This window comes from Halichoerus grypus, chromosome 14 (assembly GCF_964656455.1).
Source record: "Halichoerus grypus chromosome 14, mHalGry1.hap1.1, whole genome shotgun sequence".
Classification (NCBI taxonomy): domain Eukaryota; kingdom Metazoa; phylum Chordata; class Mammalia; order Carnivora; family Phocidae; genus Halichoerus; species Halichoerus grypus.
This window is the reverse complement of record NC_135725.1, coordinates 56,442,619-56,463,972: the sequence shown is the minus strand read 5'-3', so window position 1 is coordinate 56,463,972 and position 21,354 is coordinate 56,442,619. Positions and strand designations below refer to the sequence as shown.

The window sequence follows — 21,354 nt, the reverse complement described above, 5'->3', positions numbered from 1 at the left end:
CGGCGAGACACATGTGGAATAAAATACAACCTGAGCGATGGTGTAAAAGAAAATTCCTCCTCACCCAAGCTGGGACAGATACGGCATGACCCCGCTCTCTCGCAGGTAGTAGGTGACCACACCGCTTCCAGGAGACAGGCTGGTTTTGATGTAAGGCTTCACGTTCAGGCCAGCATTCACAGCTTTCTTGGCTAAGAGGCCTGTGAAATGGTCAACACCGACACAGCGTGGGGTGGCTGCCCACTCTAGGTGCCCGGGCGGGTTCAGGAAAGAGACCGACCCCTCGGTCTGCGTCGCCTGCCACCGCCTGACAAAGCCCCGTTTGTGGTGCTTTCTGCTCTTTCTGCTGCCGAGCACAAGTCAACAGCTCACTGGCCCACAGTCATTTACATGGACGCAGTAAACTCAAAATTAGTCAAGGAAACGAAGAGAGATAGGCTTCTTTTTTTTTTTTCAAAAGATAAACTTAAAAACATTTAGGAATATACTATAGAATAAATTTTAACTTTGGGAGGGAAAGCAGTCTTTCTAATTACGTTTTATTTGGATGAAAATTATAATTGGTAGGGCCCTTTCTTAAAGGATATGAACTGTGTACTGGTTGGTGAGGAGTGCAGTCAGTCTAGAGTAAAATTCTAGTCCCCAGGTATTCTTTTAAAGTAGAAAATCAAGAGCTCTAGGCCACTGGAATTTTGGCAGATACAGAGACTATTAGAGAAACACTGGGTGCTCTCTTAACAACGTATCATAGAATTTGGAAAGAAATGAGGAGTGGGGGTAAAAAGGCACAAAAAGCTAGAGACAAGCTGGTGACTTGGCTTGAGGAAACCTGTTTGCTCCAGACAAGAAAAGCTTAGGGATCAACAGATGAATTCTTGGACAAAGAAGGTTTTCCTTATGTACTTGTGCACTTTATAAAGAAAGAACTCTTCGATGGTATCTGGTCTGTGGACACAACAGGAACTCTTGGCAATGATAAAAAAAAATCTGGACACTAAAGAGACTTCTATTAATAAAACTTGGTATGTAAATATTAACTACTTGACCTGAATTGCGTAACAGCCAAGTAAGTTTTATGAGCCAGTGCCCTGTGCCCTAATTCAGATGCACTTACAATACTTCTAAGAGACTGAAGTCCAGTGTACAAAAAGGCCTATCAGGGGTTTTAAAGGGACTAATCTGTGATATGAAAACAGTTTTTTTTTTTCTTCTATAGTCTGACACAAGATTCTAAGCTTTACCAGAAATTCATTTTTTTTTTTTTTTTTTGCTTTCTTCTACTTATTTTCCACGTTAATTCTAAAGACTAGTATGTATTACATATTCTACTTTACATACTTTGCTTTGAACACTCATTACTGTGTAAACACTTCTGGACCAACAAATCTCTGCATCTGGAAAAGACAAGGTTCAGGGAACTACATGTAGATTCAGGTAAGCCCCAGGGTCGTGTCTTGAAAGATTTCCACCCACATGTCCACATGACCAGGGGGAGGAATTCAAATGCACTCACCTGCTCCTAACATCACAGATGGATTACTGGTGTTTGTGCAGCTGGTAATGGCAGCGATGACCACCGAACCATGAGTGAGGGTGAATTCGCTATTATTATAGATAAACGTCTTATGGTCATTATGATGGTCCAGAGCAACCTGGAATCCTTTAAACCCTTGCTATGGGAAGAAAAAAAAAAAAAATGGAAGAAAAAAAACACAGTGAAATGGTCTCACTTTAGAAGGAAAAGAAATACCTTGGTAACTATAATTTTAAAAGCCAATTTTTAGCAAAATATAAACATCTCATCTGAAATGCTACAGAAAACTGAAAGTCCTCTTTATTGTTTTTAAACCTTTATAAAAGGCAGTCATAATTTCTGACTCTCCCTCTGCTTTGAAGTCCTATTAATGGTAACTTGCTTCTCATCTCAAAAATGGAAATGCTATAACTACAAATTTAGTTCCAAGTTAGTCTAATTAAACTCGATGACAGTATTGTAGAGTTTCACGGATATGAACCAAGACCACTGATTCTAACATGATGGAAATTTAGAAAAAGGTGTCCTTTTGGCCAGATTCAACTAATCATGGTCAATAAGGCAAATCAAGTACAGCTGAACATTTGGTGTCATGCTGGTGGCCCCAGGATAAAACTTATCAAATATCTTAATCATCATTTGGGGACATGTTCATCGAAAATCTGCATACAAGATGCTAGGTACTTTGTGGAGTATAAAGGTGATTCTGACACACATCCTCTACTCAAACATACAGTCCAATAAGGGAAATCAGACCTGCAAATAATATAAAGGACCAGCAATGTAAGTTCAAGAACGTGGATGCCATCCAAGGGTTTCAGACCAAGTGTCATGAAGGTTCAAACGAGGGACGGATGACTTTCTGCTATGAGATGTGAGGCCATGCTGTGGAGGCTGAGAGACACCAACATGCAGGGAGGGGGAGGAGCCATCCAGGTGGGGGGAGGCGGGGCATGAACGAAAGTACAATGGCCAGAAAGGCTGGGGCAAGTCGAGTGCATAGTGTGATGAGAGTTACAGGAAAAGCAGATGTGTGGCTGAGTTGTGTTCACAGATGGTAAAGGGCTCTAAGGAAGCTGTGTGGCCCTTGGCTAATGGGAGAGGCACCGAGGACTTCCGGATGGAGAAGAAACGCCCTCAGCGTCAGGCTTCGGGAAGCTTCATCATGGGGGGTGGTGGTGGAAAGCAGCGTGGGCTCTAAGACACGGGGCACAGGGCTGGGTTGGGAGGGGGGACTTCCACCTGCCTCTCCCCGGGGCCTACCTTGGCTCCGAGGCAGTTCTCAAAGTCCTTTTTCATGTCGGTCACGGCGACTTTGTCCTGAGGCCTTTTTGGTCCACTGCAGCAAGGCACGACCGTTCTCAAATTTAATTCCACAACCTGTCCACCCAAAAGAGAAGGAACTCAAGAAGTGACATCGTACCTTCGGAGAAAAAAAACGCAAGCTGGGCCACAGAACTGAAAACACCACAACCACAAAAACAAACTAAACCATCACATTCATAAACAAGGACTCTATGTTCTTTTTAATGCTTAAGGAATGAATTTCCAAAGATCAGGATGGGCACGTAAGTGGTGTGGGACAGGCAGGAAGCCTTGTCACCTCCCAGAAAGACCAGGGTGTGCACCCAGCTGCTGGCCAGCGTCTTCTATGCATCCGTCTTTGCAAAGCAGCTGATGCATCCTTTTTAATGGTGAGCTTAGTTTGAGATGGGCTTTCTACTAAAATGATACATAAACCATTGTACTTTTTTCTAAAATGATTTGGTAGGATGCCGCCATTCAGGCATCAATGCCAGGCAATGGGCCTGGGTCTGACTGCATATTTCCGTCCCTCAAGTATACTGTGAAATGAAACCAGGGTCCCACATCTAGGTGACCCTCTAGGCTTGCCTGTCCAGAAAAATGTGGAATCAGTTTGCCCCCTAGAAAATGAATAAAGGTAAATCACTAGATAAACCAGAACTAACTGCTGTGCTCTACCCCCATTTCTTTTTCATCTGCAGTGATGAGATGAGCCTTTAAACAGCCCTACTCCCTCTGGCGAAGCCATCTTCAAAGGTCTTCCACATTAGGGGAGTCAGTCAGTAGGTCAGAAATGGGGCGCCCACTCAACTTATTGGCCAGGAGAAAAGGAAGAAGTTATTTTATGTTTACAATTCCTTATCCTCTTAATTGTTTCAGTCTTAAAACCTTGTTCTTCTGTGATGACTTGGCAGTGACTAATTTCCTACAAGTACGCCCCCTCAGAGTAAAACATACACAACTAAAATCACAGCCTCGAGGAAAAGGAAACACACTCTCTCATACCTGGGCAAAGTCTGGGTCTTGAGAGGGGTCACTGAAATCCCGAAACATTCCTACAGCTTGAAGATACTTTTTCATCTGCTTTACTTTTTCTTCATCACGACCTAAATGGGTGTTTTAAGAAATAACAAGTAACAGAGGTTAAGATGTCCTGGTGAGACGAATACCTCCACCAGCAGTCACATAAGGAAGGCGCATTTCGCTTACACACACACACCTAAAGTTCGGCTGCTATTTCACCTTTCTGTGGAATATTCTGACTCTCTGGCTGATACTGCTATTTACTGGGGGTCATTCACTGATCTGGACTATTTTCTGAAGCAGGTTCTGGTCCTACCTGTAAAAACTCCCCCTCTCTTTGGTCCTTGTCCTCCATTCAGAGGACCTCAGGCTTAGTACATCGTCAGAGCACACCTTCATTGCTAAGATCACTTGCTTCCCGTTAAATAACCAGTAGTAGAAAACCAGTACAAACATGCAGGTTTCCAGAACACCTGAGCTCTTTCTACTGCCTGCACTGTGTCTATGTCATATTTCTGAAATCCCGACAACCATTTTGATTCCGCAGAGAAAAGGAAAAAAAAAAAGAACAAAAAACCCAATAAATGTGACCGTGTGCACTCCAAGGGGCAGAGGCAGAAGGCAGCGCTCTGATCCTCAGAGTCCCAGGAAGCCTGACCCAGGGCCTTCCGCTCTCACGGGTCTACACTTACCCGTCTGCACCAGGTACTTGATGCTAACGTCATCAACCGGGAAGAAGGCAGCAGTCGCTCCATACTCTGGACACATGTTCGCAATTGTAGCTCGGTCAGCAATGGACAACTGGGGTACTCCTGGCCCGAAGAACTCCACAAATTTGCCCACTACCCCCACCTGGCGCAGATGCTGAGCAGCAGAACAAGAGAAAAGCTTGACTCGACAGCCCATCTTTAAAATGCAGAGCTAGCACTTTGTAATTCTTATAAACTAGCCTGGTGAGTAAACATAAAAAATAAACTGGCCCAACATATTTTTGATTACTTTAAAAAATAAAATTTAAAAAGTAATGTTAACTAAATATGGGGAATCTTGGATTGGATCCTGGAACAGAAAACAGTCATTACTGAAAAAACTGGAGAAGTTTCTAGTAGTTAATAGTGTTGTACCAATGTTCTTCATTTTGATTAATATACCATGGTTATGTGGGATGTAAACGTTTGGGGAAGTTGGGAGAAAGGTAACAGGAACTCTCTGTTTTTACCTGTATTTACATCAACTCTCCTGTAAATCTAAAATTATGTCAAAACAATTATTACAAAAAAAAAAAAGGAAAGAAAAAGTAATGCCCAAAACACAGATAACATTAATAGAAGTTTTCCAAAGTGAGAAGGACTTTTTCTCTCTAATGAGATCACTGGAAGCGCCTAGAAGTGCTAAAAATTCAATAAATTCTTTCACCCTAAACAGTCTTGCACTAGTAGAATTAATAAGGAAGAGGATTATTTTCAAGGGTATAATGAACAAATTTCCTGAACACAAGTACAAGTTCATTGTAACAGAAAGATCTAGCCAGTCTGACTCCCATCTCTTTTCCAGACATGCCATCAGCCAGGGCTGGGGCCTCCGTGGCTCACTTGGCCCTGCCTGAAGCCAGTCTCACCAGCAGTGTGGACAGCTACACCGACAGGCTCTTCAGGTTACGTGGGCTTCTGCTAAATTCTGTGGGCAAGTCCTACATTATTCTACATTGGAAGAACAATGCACAGACCTCTATGATAAGCTATAGTATTCAAATAAATACCATTCCAAATTCCATAGGGATTAAATCAAAGAGAAACATTTTTTGGACTTTAACAGAATAGTAGCTATCCCTAACACTCCAAGCCTCCTAACTATACAACCAGAAAAAACTATGGTTGTGATAATAAAAAAATACACTTTTCTAATAATCTTGCAAAATGAAACTGCTCTCCTTTTGCAAAGCAAGCAAATCACACACACACAAAGAAAAGATTATTTCTTGCAAAAGCTAAAGAAAAAGGAAAAAAAAAAGTACTATTTCCAGCTTGGAGAAACATCTGTTACAATAATGTAACTTCGAATACAGAGAAGGGAATTTAAGAAGTCAGACATTAAATTCATAGAAACAGTTTGTTATTTACATAAAGAAGAACCATGTGGAAAAATGTAGTCAAAGTATAAACACGCTTGGGAATGAGTCTTACAACCTTGGGATAGCGGTTATTTCTAGGACTGTGGAGGATGGCTTTAGCCATAAATATTTCATTTTATTTCTTAAAAACTATACCCACAGGGAGAGCTCTGAAGCAAATGTGGCAAAATGTTACCATCTGTTAAGTCTAGGTGGTGGCGCATATGAATGCCATTTTAACTTCTGTGTATTTGAACTCTTTCACACTTTCAAAATATTTTTTTGAAGAAAAGGAGCCATGCAGCCGAAGAAGAGTAAAATGAACATTAACTGTCCAAAACTTAACCACAGAACTCTCCCCTTATCTCATCTCTTTTTAAAAATCATCAACATCCTGTTTCCTAGAGCACATGGAAACCAAGAGGGACTCCATCGTGCATTTGCTCCCTGTCCTCTGTCCCCGAGACCGTCCAAGACCACGGAAGAGGCAGCATATCGTTACCTTGGTAATGGTGAGCACGATGTCAGTGGATGTCACCAGAGGGTGGGGACTTCCCACCAGCTTGTAGCCAATCACCTGCGGAAGCACCATGCTGATGGGCTGGCCCAGCATGACCGCTTCTGCTTCGATTCCGCCCACTCCTGCGAGGAAGGCATGATGGAAGAACGCTTTCGGCGTGCCTCACTATGTCCCTCAAGCATAATCCAACCCGCTACAGTGCTGTGCTAGTGTAGCGAAGTGCTTTACTAGTGTAGATCTGGGGTCTATAAAGAACAGCTATCTTTTCTGGATTTCCCTCTACAGAATTTTTCACAAGTATTTCTCAGAATGTGGTCCTCAGAACACCTGTATCAAAATCCCCTTGATTCTACACCAAGTGGAGAATGGGGTTCGGGAGTCTCCATTTTTTAACAAACAGCTCAGGTGATTTGCATTTATTCTAAATGTCCCTAACCTTTATTCCGGTTCATTCTTCCAAACATTATTATTGAGTGCCTACTAGGGATCAGGTACTTTTCTAGGCACTGGAAATCCAGCAGTAAACAAAGTCATGCAAAGTCAAGCTCCCGGGATGTCATGGGATCAGTGGAAATCAAGCTACACACTATAGAACAGCATATATGGAATAGGAACCTGGAACGATACTCACCCCAGCCGAGGACACCCAAGCCGTCAATCATGGTAGTGTGTGAGTCCGTGCCCACGAGGCTGTCTGGGTAATAACAGCCATCGTGCTCGAATACCACTCTTGCCAAATACTCCAGATTTACCTGGTGGATGATTCCGGAGCCGGGGGGGATAATCCGCATGTTGCGAAAAGCCTGAGAACCCCACTAGAATCGAGAACGGAAAGCACACCATGAATACCCGCTGCGTTTCTCTGCAGCCCATCTCCTTGGCACCTCTCCTTGTACCCACGTATATAAAGAAACAACCAATGGAACCAAACTCCGCCCGTACCTTTAAAAATTCAAATCGTTCTCTATTTCTTTCAAATTCCAGGTCTTGATTCTTCTGTAAACTGTCTGTCCTGTTCAGAGAGAAAAGCTAAATGTATAAATTTTAAGGCTTAAAATGTTACCAGTCGAACTTATAGGTGATAAACACACTGGCAATTTCGTCCACAGGCTTGCTGGGCGGTACTGATGCATTCATTCACACGGGACATGAGAGGGAATCGGCAAAAGTAAAAAGAATAATCATTATTTGCTTCAAGTGATCCCTACCACACCTTTAAACATGGTGAGTAGCAAACATTAAGTGAATTTAAGTTGAAACTAATCTAATCACAAAGCCTGACTTTTAGGAACAGATTCTAGACATTTGACATGTGGAGTCGGCCAGATAAAGACAGGTAGGTGCTCCTTGGGCAAAAAAGGACTGGAAGCACTTAGCATTTACTCGACAAAGACCACATTCAGTTACCACACTGATTGTTTTCTCTAGGTGTGAACAGCCTCCGAGGTAAGTGTCAGTTGCTTTAATGGAATCAATTCCTGAGGGTGCCTTAGAGCAGGTGGCCACAGATTCTACGTCCGCAGGCCAATCCAGCCCAGTATCTATGCATGTTTGGCCCTGAAGCAAGCCAATAGTTTCACATTTTTAAAGGTTGTAAAAAAAAAAAAAAAAAAAGGATACGTGGGCAGAGACAGTATGTAGGCAGCAAAACCTAAAATATTTACTATTGGTCCTTAAAAAAATGTGCTGATCCCTGATGTAGAGTATGGATGTCTGTGAGTGTGTGTATGTGTTAGAGAAAAGCAAAAGGTAGAGAGAAAGGAGAGATGCCAACATAGGGGAACAAGGTAGGATAAGAATGCTGCCCCCAGAACAGCAGAGCCTCTGGACCCTCTGGACCAGGTGTGGCTACTCCTCAAGGTAGTCATCTCCTTCTCACTAGTACACTGAGGGCTCCATCCACATCCCCATTTCCAATGTCTTTGGGGCACCTGTGTCGGGAATACCTCGGACACCACACAGTCAACTGGTCAAACCCTAATGCATGAGCTTCCTTCCCGAATCTCATCCCCATCCCCATCTGTGCATATCATCTAATGACCTCCCCTCCCACCACTTAGTTTTTTACAACTATCAAAGCATTTATTCCAGAAATAGCCTAACTGGCTCCTGTCAGTCTATTCAACCTACCTTTGTACCATCACCAGAATCCATTCTCTAAAACACAGATCATGACCCATCGGGAACCTGCCAATGGCTTCCCATTTTCTATATGAAGTATGAATCCCTTGCTTTAAAAAACAAAGTCCTTCCATGTGACCTCAAGCTTCCTTTATAAGTCCTCTGCTATCTCCTGGTCCAAACTTTCTTTAGTTTCAGCCACACCGAAGCCCTCAAACTCTCCCAAATCTCACTTCCCTCACACTCCATTCTCTCCATGTAGAGTGCCTTTTCCAGCGCTTCCCTCTTTGTAAATCCCCTTCACGACCTGGAGCAAGTGATGCTCTTCGCAGAACCCTCTGGACTCCCCAGGTCAGGATGATTTGCTCCCTTCTCCGTGGTTACTACATTTACCAACCACACTGAAGTCTTGTGTTCTTTAATTTCTCTCTTTTAAACTAACCTGCTTCTTCAACAAATACTCGCACACAGTAGGTCTGTTACATGGATTTAATTTTTAAAAAGGAAGGAAGGCATCTTGGGACACTGCTCTTAATCATATGGGGCCTCCCCTAGCTCTTCTACTTGGAACACTTGTGGATGACCAGTCAGGGTCCCTTTCCCTCTTGCCTCCAGCACTAGAAGGACATCAGAGCTTCTCCCAGCAGAAAAGCAGGGTTGGAAGGGCGACATTCACCCCGGAGAATGCTGGCAAAGTCAGTCTGACGTAAACAACGTATCCACAGGACAAGCAGAAGCCAGAAATGCTTAGGCTGTTTTAAGACAGGTTAATTCTGAGTAAAAACCCATTTACTCATTAAAACAAAACATCTTTTTTGGCTCAAATTAACAGTTCTAGTTCCTGGAATGAATAAATGGACCTAGAATTTGGATTTTTCTACCACTCAGAACTTCCCTAAATTCACCAATCGACGGAGCTTTTAATAAGTTCTCTGAATATGAATGGCCTCACGGACTAAAGAGGAAATTTCTCCTTAGTTACATAATTTGAATTCAGATTTGGACGTATGCCAAAGTTTCTGAGTATTACATTTAATGGTACTCCAGAAATTCACAAACAGTATTTACAGAGGAGACAGTTTCCATACCCATGAACTCTAGTCAGAAATTGTTATGATATTCTTGTTGGGATTTTTTTTTAAAGATTTTATTTATTTAAATAAAATAAAGAGAGAGACAGCGAGAGAGGGAACACAAGCAGGGGGAGTGGGAGAGAGAGAAGCAGGCTTCCCGCTGAGCGGGGAGCCCAACACGGGGCTCGATCCCAGGACCCTGGGATCATGACCCGAGCCGAAGGCAGACGCTTAACTGACTGAGCCACCCAGGCGCCCCTTGTTGGGATTAATTTTAAAAAAAGGTTATTTTTAAGAAAACTTTGAAAAACTTTAATGAGTTAGGTAGACCTTCCATTCCTCAAAATGGTGAAGCCAATTATTATTATTCAAATCAGGCAAAGAGCTCAGAAATACTTAAATGAGAATATTTATCATCCAAGCACCCCTTCACAGTTTTTCTAGTTCATTTCTGGAAATAGCTGGAAATCAGCCCAAAGCACACAGTTCCACAAAAGTTGAGACATATCACATTTAATTCCTTACAAAAACGAAGAAAGAGACTGGGAGGTCAAATTGCAAAACCAAACTCGAGCAATAAAAACAAAACACCACTAGTGAAAACACTTCTAACAGAAATGTTGTCTTTAATTAAAAAAAAAAAAAGTGTTTGCTAGATTTAGATATCAGTTTGGATCAAAGTCCTCCTCCCCTCCCCCCACCCCCAGACTTTGCTGTTTTCATAATAATGTTTTCAGTACTGCAGTATAAATGAAAAGGGTCCATAAAAAATTGAAACTGGAGTTGATGGATTTCAAGGTTTAAAGAGGAAAAACAAATTACAGTGAACTTTGTGATGACCCAGATTCCTACTGCTTAATAAACAGTCAGGAGCTCTTTGAATTTTGAGTCAAAAGACTTCAGACTTTAAAACAATTCAATTCTGTCCCCACCAGTCCTTTCACCTTCCAGGCAGTGAAATAAAGGTAAATCATCAACACCAGTGAGAATCTCCAAAAAACATAAAGTTGCCCCTGATTTTGTGAGGCTACTTTTATAACTTCTGAAGTGGGGTGTTAGGAAATATCCTTATTCTCAAATAGAATAACATTTTGTGTATGAATTTTTAATTCTTCCCTTTTGACACCAAACCATTAAATTGAGCTCATGTGATTTAAGGGAAAAAAAAAAAAAGACAAGTTGCCTAAGGATGAGGTTAGAGTCCAAAGGAAAGGGAACAGCTGCTGAGGATCTGTTTGTTCCAAGAACCATCAATTCCGGGGACAAAGCAGATTTCTCTTTATCCTGAGTTTATCTGGTTTGGATATTGGCAACATTCATCTGAGAACAGCCAGTTACCACTGTTCTCTTGAGGCTGTATGGAGCCCACTTAAATCCACAAGGAAAGCAAGTATTTTTTTTTCTTTGAATGGTTTGTTTCATACTCTTAAATGACTATTTATTATAAAAAACATAGCTTCTTATCGTCAAAATAAAGAACAGTTACAATCCCACAGATAAATTGTTTAGCAGTTTGTCACCTCTTTTCCAATCTTTTAATCTCTGTATAACTTTTCATCTAGCTGAGATCATGCTATACACACAATTTATATCTGGCTCATTGAGCTATGACACGAGCATGCTCCAAGTGTTATTAAACACTTTATAATTATAACGGTAAACCTAATAATTCACTTTAAGGACAGACCATAATTTAATAAATCATTCTCCTTTGCTGGACATTAAGAATGCTTCTAGGTTTCCATTATTATAAATAATACTTTAATGAATTCTATTTAGTCATTAAGCTACTCTTGAATTTCCAGATTATCTATGAAGGGGTAATGCTCAGAAGTGGAAATTCTAGGACAAAGGATATGACAATTCCTAATAATCTTCACACATACTGCTTTCATCATTCCTAATTTATAATATTATTAGCAGTGTATAAAAGTGTCTCCCTCATGACACCTTTATAATTAATAATGTTTATTTTCTAATCTTAACTATATTGATAAGAGAAAGTGGTATCTCAAGAATTTAATCTACTTTTTTATTACTTCTGAAGTTGTAAAGAATTTATATAGTGTTTACTGTTGCTTTTCTTTTTATTGTGAAATCTCCACTTTCCTCTGCCCATTTATCTGCTGGGTTTTACCAATTTTTAATGGATTATACACACTTTATATATTAAGGATATTAACCCTTTGTCATATTTGTGGCACATTTTTTTAAAGATATTTACTGTTAACTTTGAAGTCATTAAAACTATAGTTCTTTGTTCTTTTTTTGCTTCATCATTGCTTTTAAATTTAGAAAGGTCTTTCTCCTCAAGACATTTGATACATACATACTTAAATTCTAAATTTTTTGATGACTTAATTTAAAAAATAGTACTGCTTTAATTCTCTAGCAAATAATTAATTGCCCCAGCACTGAATGTGGTATAGTTCTTTCTTTCCCCACTCATAGTTGATAATAACTATTTAGTTATTCTTCTAGCAGTACCTGGTTGCCCTCCCTGTGTAATCCTACAGTTGCTTCTGCAACAGATGGAGTGTATTCCCCACCCCTAACTTGGGGCTGGACTGTGAGACTTGCTTTGATTAATGTCACTATGAGGAGAAGTGATTCTATGCCTGCCCTGATCTAAGCCTCATGAGATATTGTGGGTTCCCACTGTGATCACCAGATAGCTGCTTTCTCCTTCAACCTGGGCCCCAGAAGAAGTAAAAAGAAAAAACCCCATACATTTAAAAAAACAAACAAACAAACAACCTACCCCTCCCCCCCGCCAAATCTTCACTGGAAAATATAGTAAGTTTGAGTTTTTCTGAATACATCTTTTAAAGATTTTCTTCTTTTGTTTACCTACATACACACACAAAGAAGACTTGAACTGCAAGATTTTGCACAAAACAGAAAACCCAAGTATTCACCCTAATCTCTCACCTTCTGTTGAAATCCACCTGGATGGAATGATCAATTACAAGATCGGCAGGACAGATGGGGTTTATTTTCTCTGGATCTCCTCCTAACTTCTTCACAGCATCGCGCATGGCCGCAAAATCAACCACGGCTGGCACGCCCCTAAGAAAAGAAAGCATTAAGCAGAAGACAAAATCGTTGAACGAGCATCCTTGGATTTGTCAGCTTTGGCCTCCACCAACAACACTGGCCATGAGACAGTTTCATCAGTGGGGTGAACAATGGATGACTCAGAATAGTGGAAGCTTCTAAACACCTATCCTTGAGCAGACATTGGTTGTAAGTGCCAAGACTGAGTGGTACCTCTACATGCAGTTTTGTCATTGCATTAAAGTTAACAACAAATAGGGTCTAAATAGAGACCATGGCAAAGCAGGCACTTAAAAACTCGGGGACTGTAGTACTGCCATGGCTGATTCCCGTTCACGTGGTGGGGTGACAAAGGCCTAGAGAAGATGCATGGATCAGACCTCCATCTTCAGACCAAATTTAAAGAAATGGATGTAATTCAGAGAAGTATGCTATGAATCAAATTTAGACTAGGTGAATCTTTCCTTTCTTTTATTTTTGAGTATAAAATTTGTCCTCTAGAAAAATGAAATTTGGTCTCTAGAAGGAATAAAATAACATCATTTAAAAATGGAAAGGTAGTGTCTAAAAAAACCAGACCATGATGGGGAGTAAAGACTCCTGAGAATAGCAGCATGTGAACTGGGGCTTGTGACCTACAAGTCTCCCCTAAGGGGACAGCACATCACTGTTCTAAGGACAGTTGTCTTGAAACTGGCTATGTGATAGGATGAGAGGGACAGAAGATTCCAAGATCGCTCTACTCCATGCTATTTCTTCCGCCTTCTGCTAGAATACTCAACACTGGGATCTCCAAGACCAAAGATGATGACCTTTGCCATTGGAAAAGGCGGAGTGACTACACATCCCAATGTGTCCAAGACAATGTCTTGCTGTCCAGGATAACAGACCCCTTACGTTTTCAAAAGTGTCTGGATATTGGGTGATAAATTATACAGGCACTGTGTGTGCGCACGTGTGTGTGTGTGAGAAGCTTTCTCTAAAGGTGACAAAGGAGGCAGTGAAGAGCAGAGTGAAGTGACATCAGGCTCACGTGAAGTCCTGCAGGATGACGCGGGCAGGCTTAAATGGCACTTCTATGTTCTTATGCTGCATGACATTCCAATTTAGGATATTTTCAATGTCATTTTTCTTCACCAAAAATTGATCACAGTTCCGAATGGCTGCCTCCAGGAGAACTCTGATAGAAAATGGTAAGCGTTCTAGGGAAAAAAGGAGAAAACATAACAAAACCAACAAAAGCCATGAGATACCTTCTCATAAGAGCTATTTAAAGCCAATCTCTATATAAACTTGATACAAGGCCTCAGACTACTCTTCCAATAGGGAAAGAGGGGAAGTTTAAACTGATTTCCACAGCTTAAAATGTAAGCAGATCGAATGGGTTTAAGAGACATTTGGTACTAGAAAATATCCACAGACTAGGCAAAAATAAATATTACAGTTAATTCTTTCATAATAAATTGTTGCCTTACCTTGGATTCCAAAAACAGAGTTTCCCTTAAGTTATCATCAAAGAAGTCAATCTAGATATTTACTGTATTATGTGTTGGCAAGTAACACAAAGTAATATTTCTTACGAAAACTAGTGTTTAAGAAATGAGAAAGTAACTCCTTTACAACTATTGTAATTAAGACCAAAGACAGCCCCATGCACCTTTCAAAGGAAACACAAGCCTAAACACCATGTAGGATGGCCCCTGGTGATGGGTCTGAGGATAAGACAATGATAATTCATAAGAAAAACTATTTTGTTTATTTATAAAAGAAATGTTTTATCCTGATCTATGAAAATTATTCACCAATATTATTTGGAAAAGATCAGAGTGCCAAGGTAGAAAAGCAGAGGGTTTGGAATAAAAAAGACCTGTTTTTGTCCAATTCTACTACCCACAAAGTTGTTTTTTGATCATGTCACTGACCCTCTCTGGGCCTCAGCTTCCTCAGGACTTCTTACATTTTATAAACATGACCTTATAGGTCATGTTATACAGATTAAATAATATAATATATATGTACAAACACTCTATACTATAAATGTTACATAAATGTCACATGTGTATAATCATTATTACTTAAAAATGGGCAATGTAAGAAAGATGTGTGTGTGTGTGATTTTGTGTGCTTAACTCAAGACCATTTGGCCATTTCTGCTACTCCCTCTCTCAACTCTCCTAAAGGCTAATTAATTACATAGCAAAGAAGATTCTTAACTGCTGTGAGAACATTTACATCAGAGAGCCATGTACCTACCATATCTTGAATCCTTCAATTTAATCAAATTGAAGAATTTCTTTCCTGGTTGTGCAGGATCCAAAGGCTCAACAAGGTGTGCAAATGGGTTGCTCATGATTCTTGATGGCCACGTGTCCCTGAAAAAAAAAAAAAAAAGAGAGAACGTTTAATGTCTACTCTCAAAGCTGGATTTCACTTATTCTGAGGCGTGTTTGCCTTCTTTAACAATTATGGGACATGTTCACTTTAAGACATCACTTATCTTTTCAAAGTAGAAGGGCAGGACATACATGACGACAAGGAATGATATCTCAGCAAATAAAATGGGCTTCTGTGAAGCTATTGCGAAAGCTAGCATTTGCCTCTCAAGAGAGCATAAAATCCCGAACGTCTTTTGTCTTATGCCTACAACTTTCCAACCTTATCCACTGATAAGATATGCTGTGTCTCACGATAAATCCTGAATACATGAGCAGACTTCTGAGCTGGACTCCTGTCTTTCTTGACAGGAGGTAAAAGGTCCATAGCAGACGACATGCAATTGTTTAAAACTTGAACTTTGGAAGTGGGGGCTTGGAAGCAGCTATCTTCTGTTGTAACAGTCTCTGCAGCATTTGAAATAAATGTGTTAATACAAAGTCTTCCTGGTTCACTTTTGCACATGGTGGCAACAGAGTGTTGACATCAGGGAATCTGTTACTGCAGTGGGCATAAAGGCCCAAACTTCCCAGATATGTTTGGAGGAGACCCTCTACCCCAGCTTCAGGCAGGACTTAGGTATCTTTGTATAAGTTATAAGCAGCAAACAAGGGAGGACACTGTTCCTGGCCTCCACCACAGATAAACAGCAATTTCAAATAACTGTACAACTCAGAGCAAAACACACTGGAGTAGGAGGTGGAAGACTTGCTTTCCAGTCCTACCCGTTGGGCAAAAATCCTCCAACCAATCCATTCCCCAACAGTCTTAATTTTGAGTTAAGAATAGTAATGTTTCTGGGGTGCCTGGCTGGCTCGGTCGGTGGAGTGTGCAGCTCTTGATCTCGGAGTTGTGGGTTCAAGCCCCACACTGGATGTAGAGATTACTTAAAAAGAAAATCTTAAAAAAAAAAATAGTAACATTTCCCCAATTAACCCAGGGGTTTTATGAATACTTAATATTCGACATATTTTGGGGATGACTGATATGGAATGATCAACATATTACCGTAAAATGAAAAAACACACGCGGGCATTAAGTCGAGTGATATCACGGGTTCTGTTCTGGACCACCACAATACAGCAAATACTGCAATAAAGTGAGTCCACTGAAATTTTTGGCTTCCCAGTGCATATAAAAGTTTATACTGTATTCTATCAAGTGTTCAACAGTATTATGTCTAAAAAATAATGTATGGACTTTAAAAAAAACCTTTATTGCTAAAAAACGCTAACCATCATCTGAGCTTTCAGCGAGTCATCATCTCTGACCATAGATCAGCATACCCAATGCAATAATGAATAAGTTGGACGTATTATGAACATTATCACAATGTGATACAGAGACACGACGTGAACAAATGCTGTTGGGAAAATGGTGCCAAGAGACTTGCTCAATGCAGAGTTGCCGCAAACTCTCAATCTGTCAAAACCGCAGTGTTTGCAAAGCACAGTGAGATGAGGTCTGCCCGTACAGGAAGTGACTGTTTGGGGGGGACGAAAAGTGACAAGTGGTTCTTGTCTCCACAGACAGGCCCCTTTCTTCATTACAACACAGAAGGGACTGGCTGCTGGGACAGGGGCCGGGAAGTCAAGACTGGGAGTATGACTCAGTTTCCACTGTACATCCTTTCATATTGTGTGCCTTTTTACCCATGTGCACATATCACTTTCTGAAAACTAGTTACAGGTTTTAGAGAAATAGCTATTTATGCACGTACTAAGTCCAGTGCTAGGTGATTCTGGGGAGAGGCGCTGATCGAGAAGCAGCCCCTGCCTGCCTGGAGCCCGTGGTGCTGGAGGCCAGAGGACAAGCCAGACGTCTGTCATGGGCACCAGAGAACTCAGGGGGGAGTGTCTTTCTGCAAGTGTCTGTGCTAGGAATTACTTCTTGCTCCTAGTTCCATGTGGCTTTTGCCATTTTGTCAAGGAGAGGGAAGCTACATGCCTTAATCTGGGGCAGTCGATTTCCTTCTCTAGGAATTCCTTCTCTAGGAACTGAAACTATAGAAAGGCCAGCAAGGGAAACTGGATATGCCCGAGGCCATCTGAGTTAGAATTACCCACGGAGAGCTCTTGTTAAAAATATGGAGATTCCTGAACCTCACCCCTACAGCTACTGAATCCGAACTGATGGGGGGTGGAGCGTGGGAAAGCAGGAGTCACAGTGTTTAATCTCCAGGTGTTGGTGACACATGTTCAATTTGAAAATCATGGCTGGAGCCTGGAAGGCCAGGGAATGAACCGCCACTTAATGCAGGAGGCAGTGAAGTACCACGGAAGGTGTATGTTTGCCAGGGGAAGGGGATCACAGCCAAAATGCCTCCACGGAGAGGGAGGGGACCGTACAGCAGCGAAGCTGCCCGGGGACCAGGAGGCCTGGGGGCGGCGGCGCTCGGTTCCAGCCCCGAGCGCATGCAGGAATGCCTAGACCCGTGTGGACAGATCATCCAATCTTTCAAGCAAGTCTGGCAGTCTGGATTTCTACATGAACTCTCTTGATTTAGAAATGCTGGTAATTTCTAGGGGCGCCTGGGTGGCTCAGTTGTTAAGCGTCTGCCTTCGGCTCAGGTCATGGTCCCAGGGTCCTGGGATCGAGCCCTGCATCGGGCTCCCTGCTCGGCGGGAGGCCTGCTTCTCCCTCTCCCACTCCCCCTGCTTGTGTTCCCGCTCTTGCTGTGTCTCTCTCTGTCAAATAAATGAATAAAATCTTTAAAAAAAAAAAAAAAGAAATGCTGGTAATTTCTAAACGACTGCGTGGGCTTGCCGCGCGACGGCCAAACCGAACATGCCTGTGGGCGCTGCGTGACCCGTGGACCGACCTCGGCGGGCAGAGGTTTTGGACTGGAGGACAGCAGGGTCACCAGAGACAGAAAACTCGGGTAGAGAACTATGGGAAGGGAGGAGGCGAGAGGTAACCTGCGTGGGCCACCGGGAGGTGGCTGCTGAGTCACCGAATTGCCCCCTTTGAGGGGAGAGCGCACTCAATGCCGCATAGATTCGGGAGGTTTCTTACTCGTAGCCACTAAATGAGGAGCCAGTCAGGAGGAAGAAAACCTGCAAATACGCAGTTTAGTAAGAAATGCGTTGGCCTGTCTGTAGAAGTTTACGAATCTGTGGGCTCAGAAAACAAGACTAAGAATTCCACTGCCTGGAATTTTGAAGGTGTAAACTGAAAAAGGCAATCATCTTATTCTCCCTTTGATTTCTTCCGATGCCACTGCCCCCAGACTTAACTTTTCCACCCCAAACAGTAGCAACTGCCGGAGTAAAACTGCTCTTTTGCCCGCCCAGGAAATGGATCAAGAGAAGAGTGTCTCCACTGAGGCTGGGGGCCAGGTGAGAATCTCCACAGCCACAGGAAGTGGCGGGAGACCCTCGCAGACCCGGGCAGGGTGGGTCACTCACATCTTTCAAAAGCCTCGAGGCTCTGAATCATCCCTCTCTCTCTGTCAAACCCTAAAGGGGGCAGGCGCCTGCAATTTGCCAAAATTCTATGGTGAAACCAATTGCTAAGTTGTACCCATATCGACCTGGAAGCAGTGAGGCTGAAATGTGTCCATTTACTTCCCCAGAGCTTACAAATGCCCTGGGCGGAACTTCGGAAGCCTCACTCCATTGCCGCTCCTCCCACCACCCTGCAGAGCCTGCCAGTATTTCAGGACATAGTGACTGATGCGGCTTCCATGGAAAATGGCTTGTGTAAAGTGCTCTGCCGTCTGCTTCCCTTTTTCCTTAGAAACTAGATAACTGTCTAATTTCACTATGTTAATGAACCAAATTCTCCTTGCAGGAGCTAAAAGAGAAAGGAATCAGTCCCTGGTTACTCAGTAGCAGCCCATTAAGTACCTGGGTACCGGTGCATAAATACCCAGGGCGTTACACCATCTTCTTTAATTTTGGCGCCATCTCTGTAAGTGAAAGCGTATCATTATTTCCATTGTACAGCTGAGGAAACTGCAGCTCAGAGAGATGGAAGAACTTGCCTAAGGACATACATCTCACAAGGAGCTCACCAACCAGCCCCACAGCTAAAAAAAAAAAAAAAAAGCCAGAAGAGCCTCATGGGCCTGGGAAATCCTCCTTCTGGAACTCAGAACTCAGTTTGGAATCCTGGAGTTGCCTTTCCTTCTTCCCAGGGTCACCCAGCACGTCGGTCTGAGCTCGGCATCATCACATGTCCCTTGCACGCTTTACTGAGGAACAGGTCAGTGGAAAGCAATAGCAGCTGTGTTGTGGCAACCAAAAACTGGTTTTGCTTCCAAGTTGGGAAACAGTCCTTTCACACCACCTGGAGGGCTCTGGAAATCCCTCCCAGTTTCACTCACGCTATCACTCCTGTCTTAAATTGCTTTATAGGAGCTCCCCATGCTTCAGCGATCCCAAGAGAAAGCCAAAAACAACCATGTTCCAAGGAGGGTGGGAGGGAGAGATCTTTGGCTTGGGAACAGTCCAGACCCAAAGCAGAATCTAGGCATCATAAACGCTTCCTAGGTCTGCCTTCCCCTGGCCATCCTCCAACCTCAAGCAGTACTGCAAAGCCTGCAGACTCCAAAACCACCCTTGGTCTGGGTTTCATCTGGAAACCCCGCCAAGTGGCCAAGGAGCCCTTCCTACTTCCCACATCCGCATAAAGGGCGCACACCATTGTTTCAACTCCTTTCTTTTCTTATCCTCCATCCTGCCTTCCCTCTGCTTTGTTCCTGCCTTTTTTCTGTTTTACCTAATCCCCATTCAATACTCCTAAAAGGGAGGCCTGAACAAACAGAGACAGTCATTGTGGATTTTTTGGGAGAGGGTGGAGTGTTATCCTAGTTTTTTTTTTTTTTTGGGGGGGGGGAAGGGTTAGTGTGCATGGAAATCTGCTCGGGTGCTACCTGTTCTGTTCCACAGAATAAGATAGGATTGGGGCGCCTGGGTGGCTCAGTCATTAAGCGTCTGCCTTCGGCTCAGGTCATGGTCCCAGGGTCCTGGGATCGAGCCCCGCATCGGGCTCCCTGCTCAGCGGGAAGCCTGCTTCTCCCTCTCCCACTCCCCCTACTTGTGTTCCCTCTCTTGCTGTGTCTCTCTCTCTCTGTCAATTAAATAAATAAATAAAATCTTTAAAAAAAAAAAAGAATAAGATAGGATTGCATGGAGGCAAAGGGAAAAAAAGAGGAAAAGACAAAAGAAATTAAAAAAAAAAGTTAAGAAGGGGAAATGCTATCTTTTAAGCAGTGATGTTGGAGAACATTTGGAGCTTGTGCCTCACGAACACTTGTGTTCAGAACCGTCGGACGGCTGAGCATTATTCGCCCTGGCCTGTGAATCAAGTAGGACACGCGATCAGTGCTTATATAAAAGGAATTTAAAAAGAGACACTGCACTGTATTTGAAACCCTTCACTACACCTAGCTCACACTCTTTAAAATCAGGAGAATTATTTGGTTGAGAAACAGTGTCTTTTGAAGCTAACCCATCCTGAAATACCAGCTGGGTGACTTGTCCAGGGTCATGATGCCCTCCGGTACATCTTGTGCACGGATGCAAGGAAGAGTGAGCGTGGGGAGAGAGTACTGAACGCCAGAGTTTTAAAGTAAATTACTAAAAATACTAAACATTAGGCACAGGCGGACAGATCTGAGACATTTAACAAATGAACCATGCTGTCGGTAAAAAAGGTACAGGGAGTTCAGAGCCATGGTTCCTCCCCAACCACAGTCTTGCTGCCAACCAGCCTTTGGTCTCAATTCTGGACACCTGCAAGTGACTCGGAGAGGCATCATCATTTGTGTTATGTCGCATGGCATTAACACCCCCCCCAGTGCCCTCGGGACACCTTGTCCTAGGTGCTATGGAGGTGATGAGACAGAATCAGGGAATGTTGAGCCTTCTGGAAAGAACCTTAGAGATGCCATAGCATTTTCCTGACCAGGAAACAGAGGCCCCCAGAAAGAAAGGGGTCACTGGATTTATGAGTGGTAGACCTTAGGAAGAAAATATGGCTGATTTTTCTCTCCAGTGAAATGCAAATTTCTGGCAGGGGGGAAAAAAGAATGCTTAAAATCCTTCAAAAGTAAAGTTGAAAAAAGTACCACTTAGGGACTTTCACATATCACAATCTTCTGGCGCTTCTGTGAGCTAGTTCTCTAAGCACTGACTGAGCCTTCCATGTGGTTCAAAATTCCAGAGAACTGACT

The 21,354-nt window shown here is 42.6% G+C and overlaps 1 protein-coding gene across 1 annotated transcript in view; it reads right to left on the bottom strand.

Annotated features, from left to right (window-relative positions):
* ACO1 (aconitase 1) overlaps window positions 1-15,109 on the bottom strand; it is a 31,682-nt gene extending 16,573 nt beyond the window's left edge. Inside the window, exons 1-11 of the mRNA XM_036065038.2 lie at window positions 14,997-15,109; window positions 13,777-13,945; window positions 12,618-12,755; window positions 7,435-7,504; window positions 7,124-7,307; window positions 6,475-6,614; window positions 4,555-4,726; window positions 3,845-3,945; window positions 2,798-2,914; window positions 1,514-1,673; window positions 65-200 (exon numbers count right to left, since the gene is read on the bottom strand). Coding sequence (XP_035920931.1) covers window positions 65-200; window positions 1,514-1,673; window positions 2,798-2,914; window positions 3,845-3,945; window positions 4,555-4,726; window positions 6,475-6,614; window positions 7,124-7,307; window positions 7,435-7,504; window positions 12,618-12,755; window positions 13,777-13,945; window positions 14,997-15,093 — 1,484 coding nt within the window. The 5' untranslated portion in view covers window positions 15,094-15,109. The remainder of the gene's footprint in view (window positions 1-64; window positions 201-1,513; window positions 1,674-2,797; window positions 2,915-3,844; window positions 3,946-4,554; window positions 4,727-6,474; window positions 6,615-7,123; window positions 7,308-7,434; window positions 7,505-12,617; window positions 12,756-13,776; window positions 13,946-14,996) is intronic.
* Window positions 15,110-21,354: the final 6,245 nt, after the last annotated feature.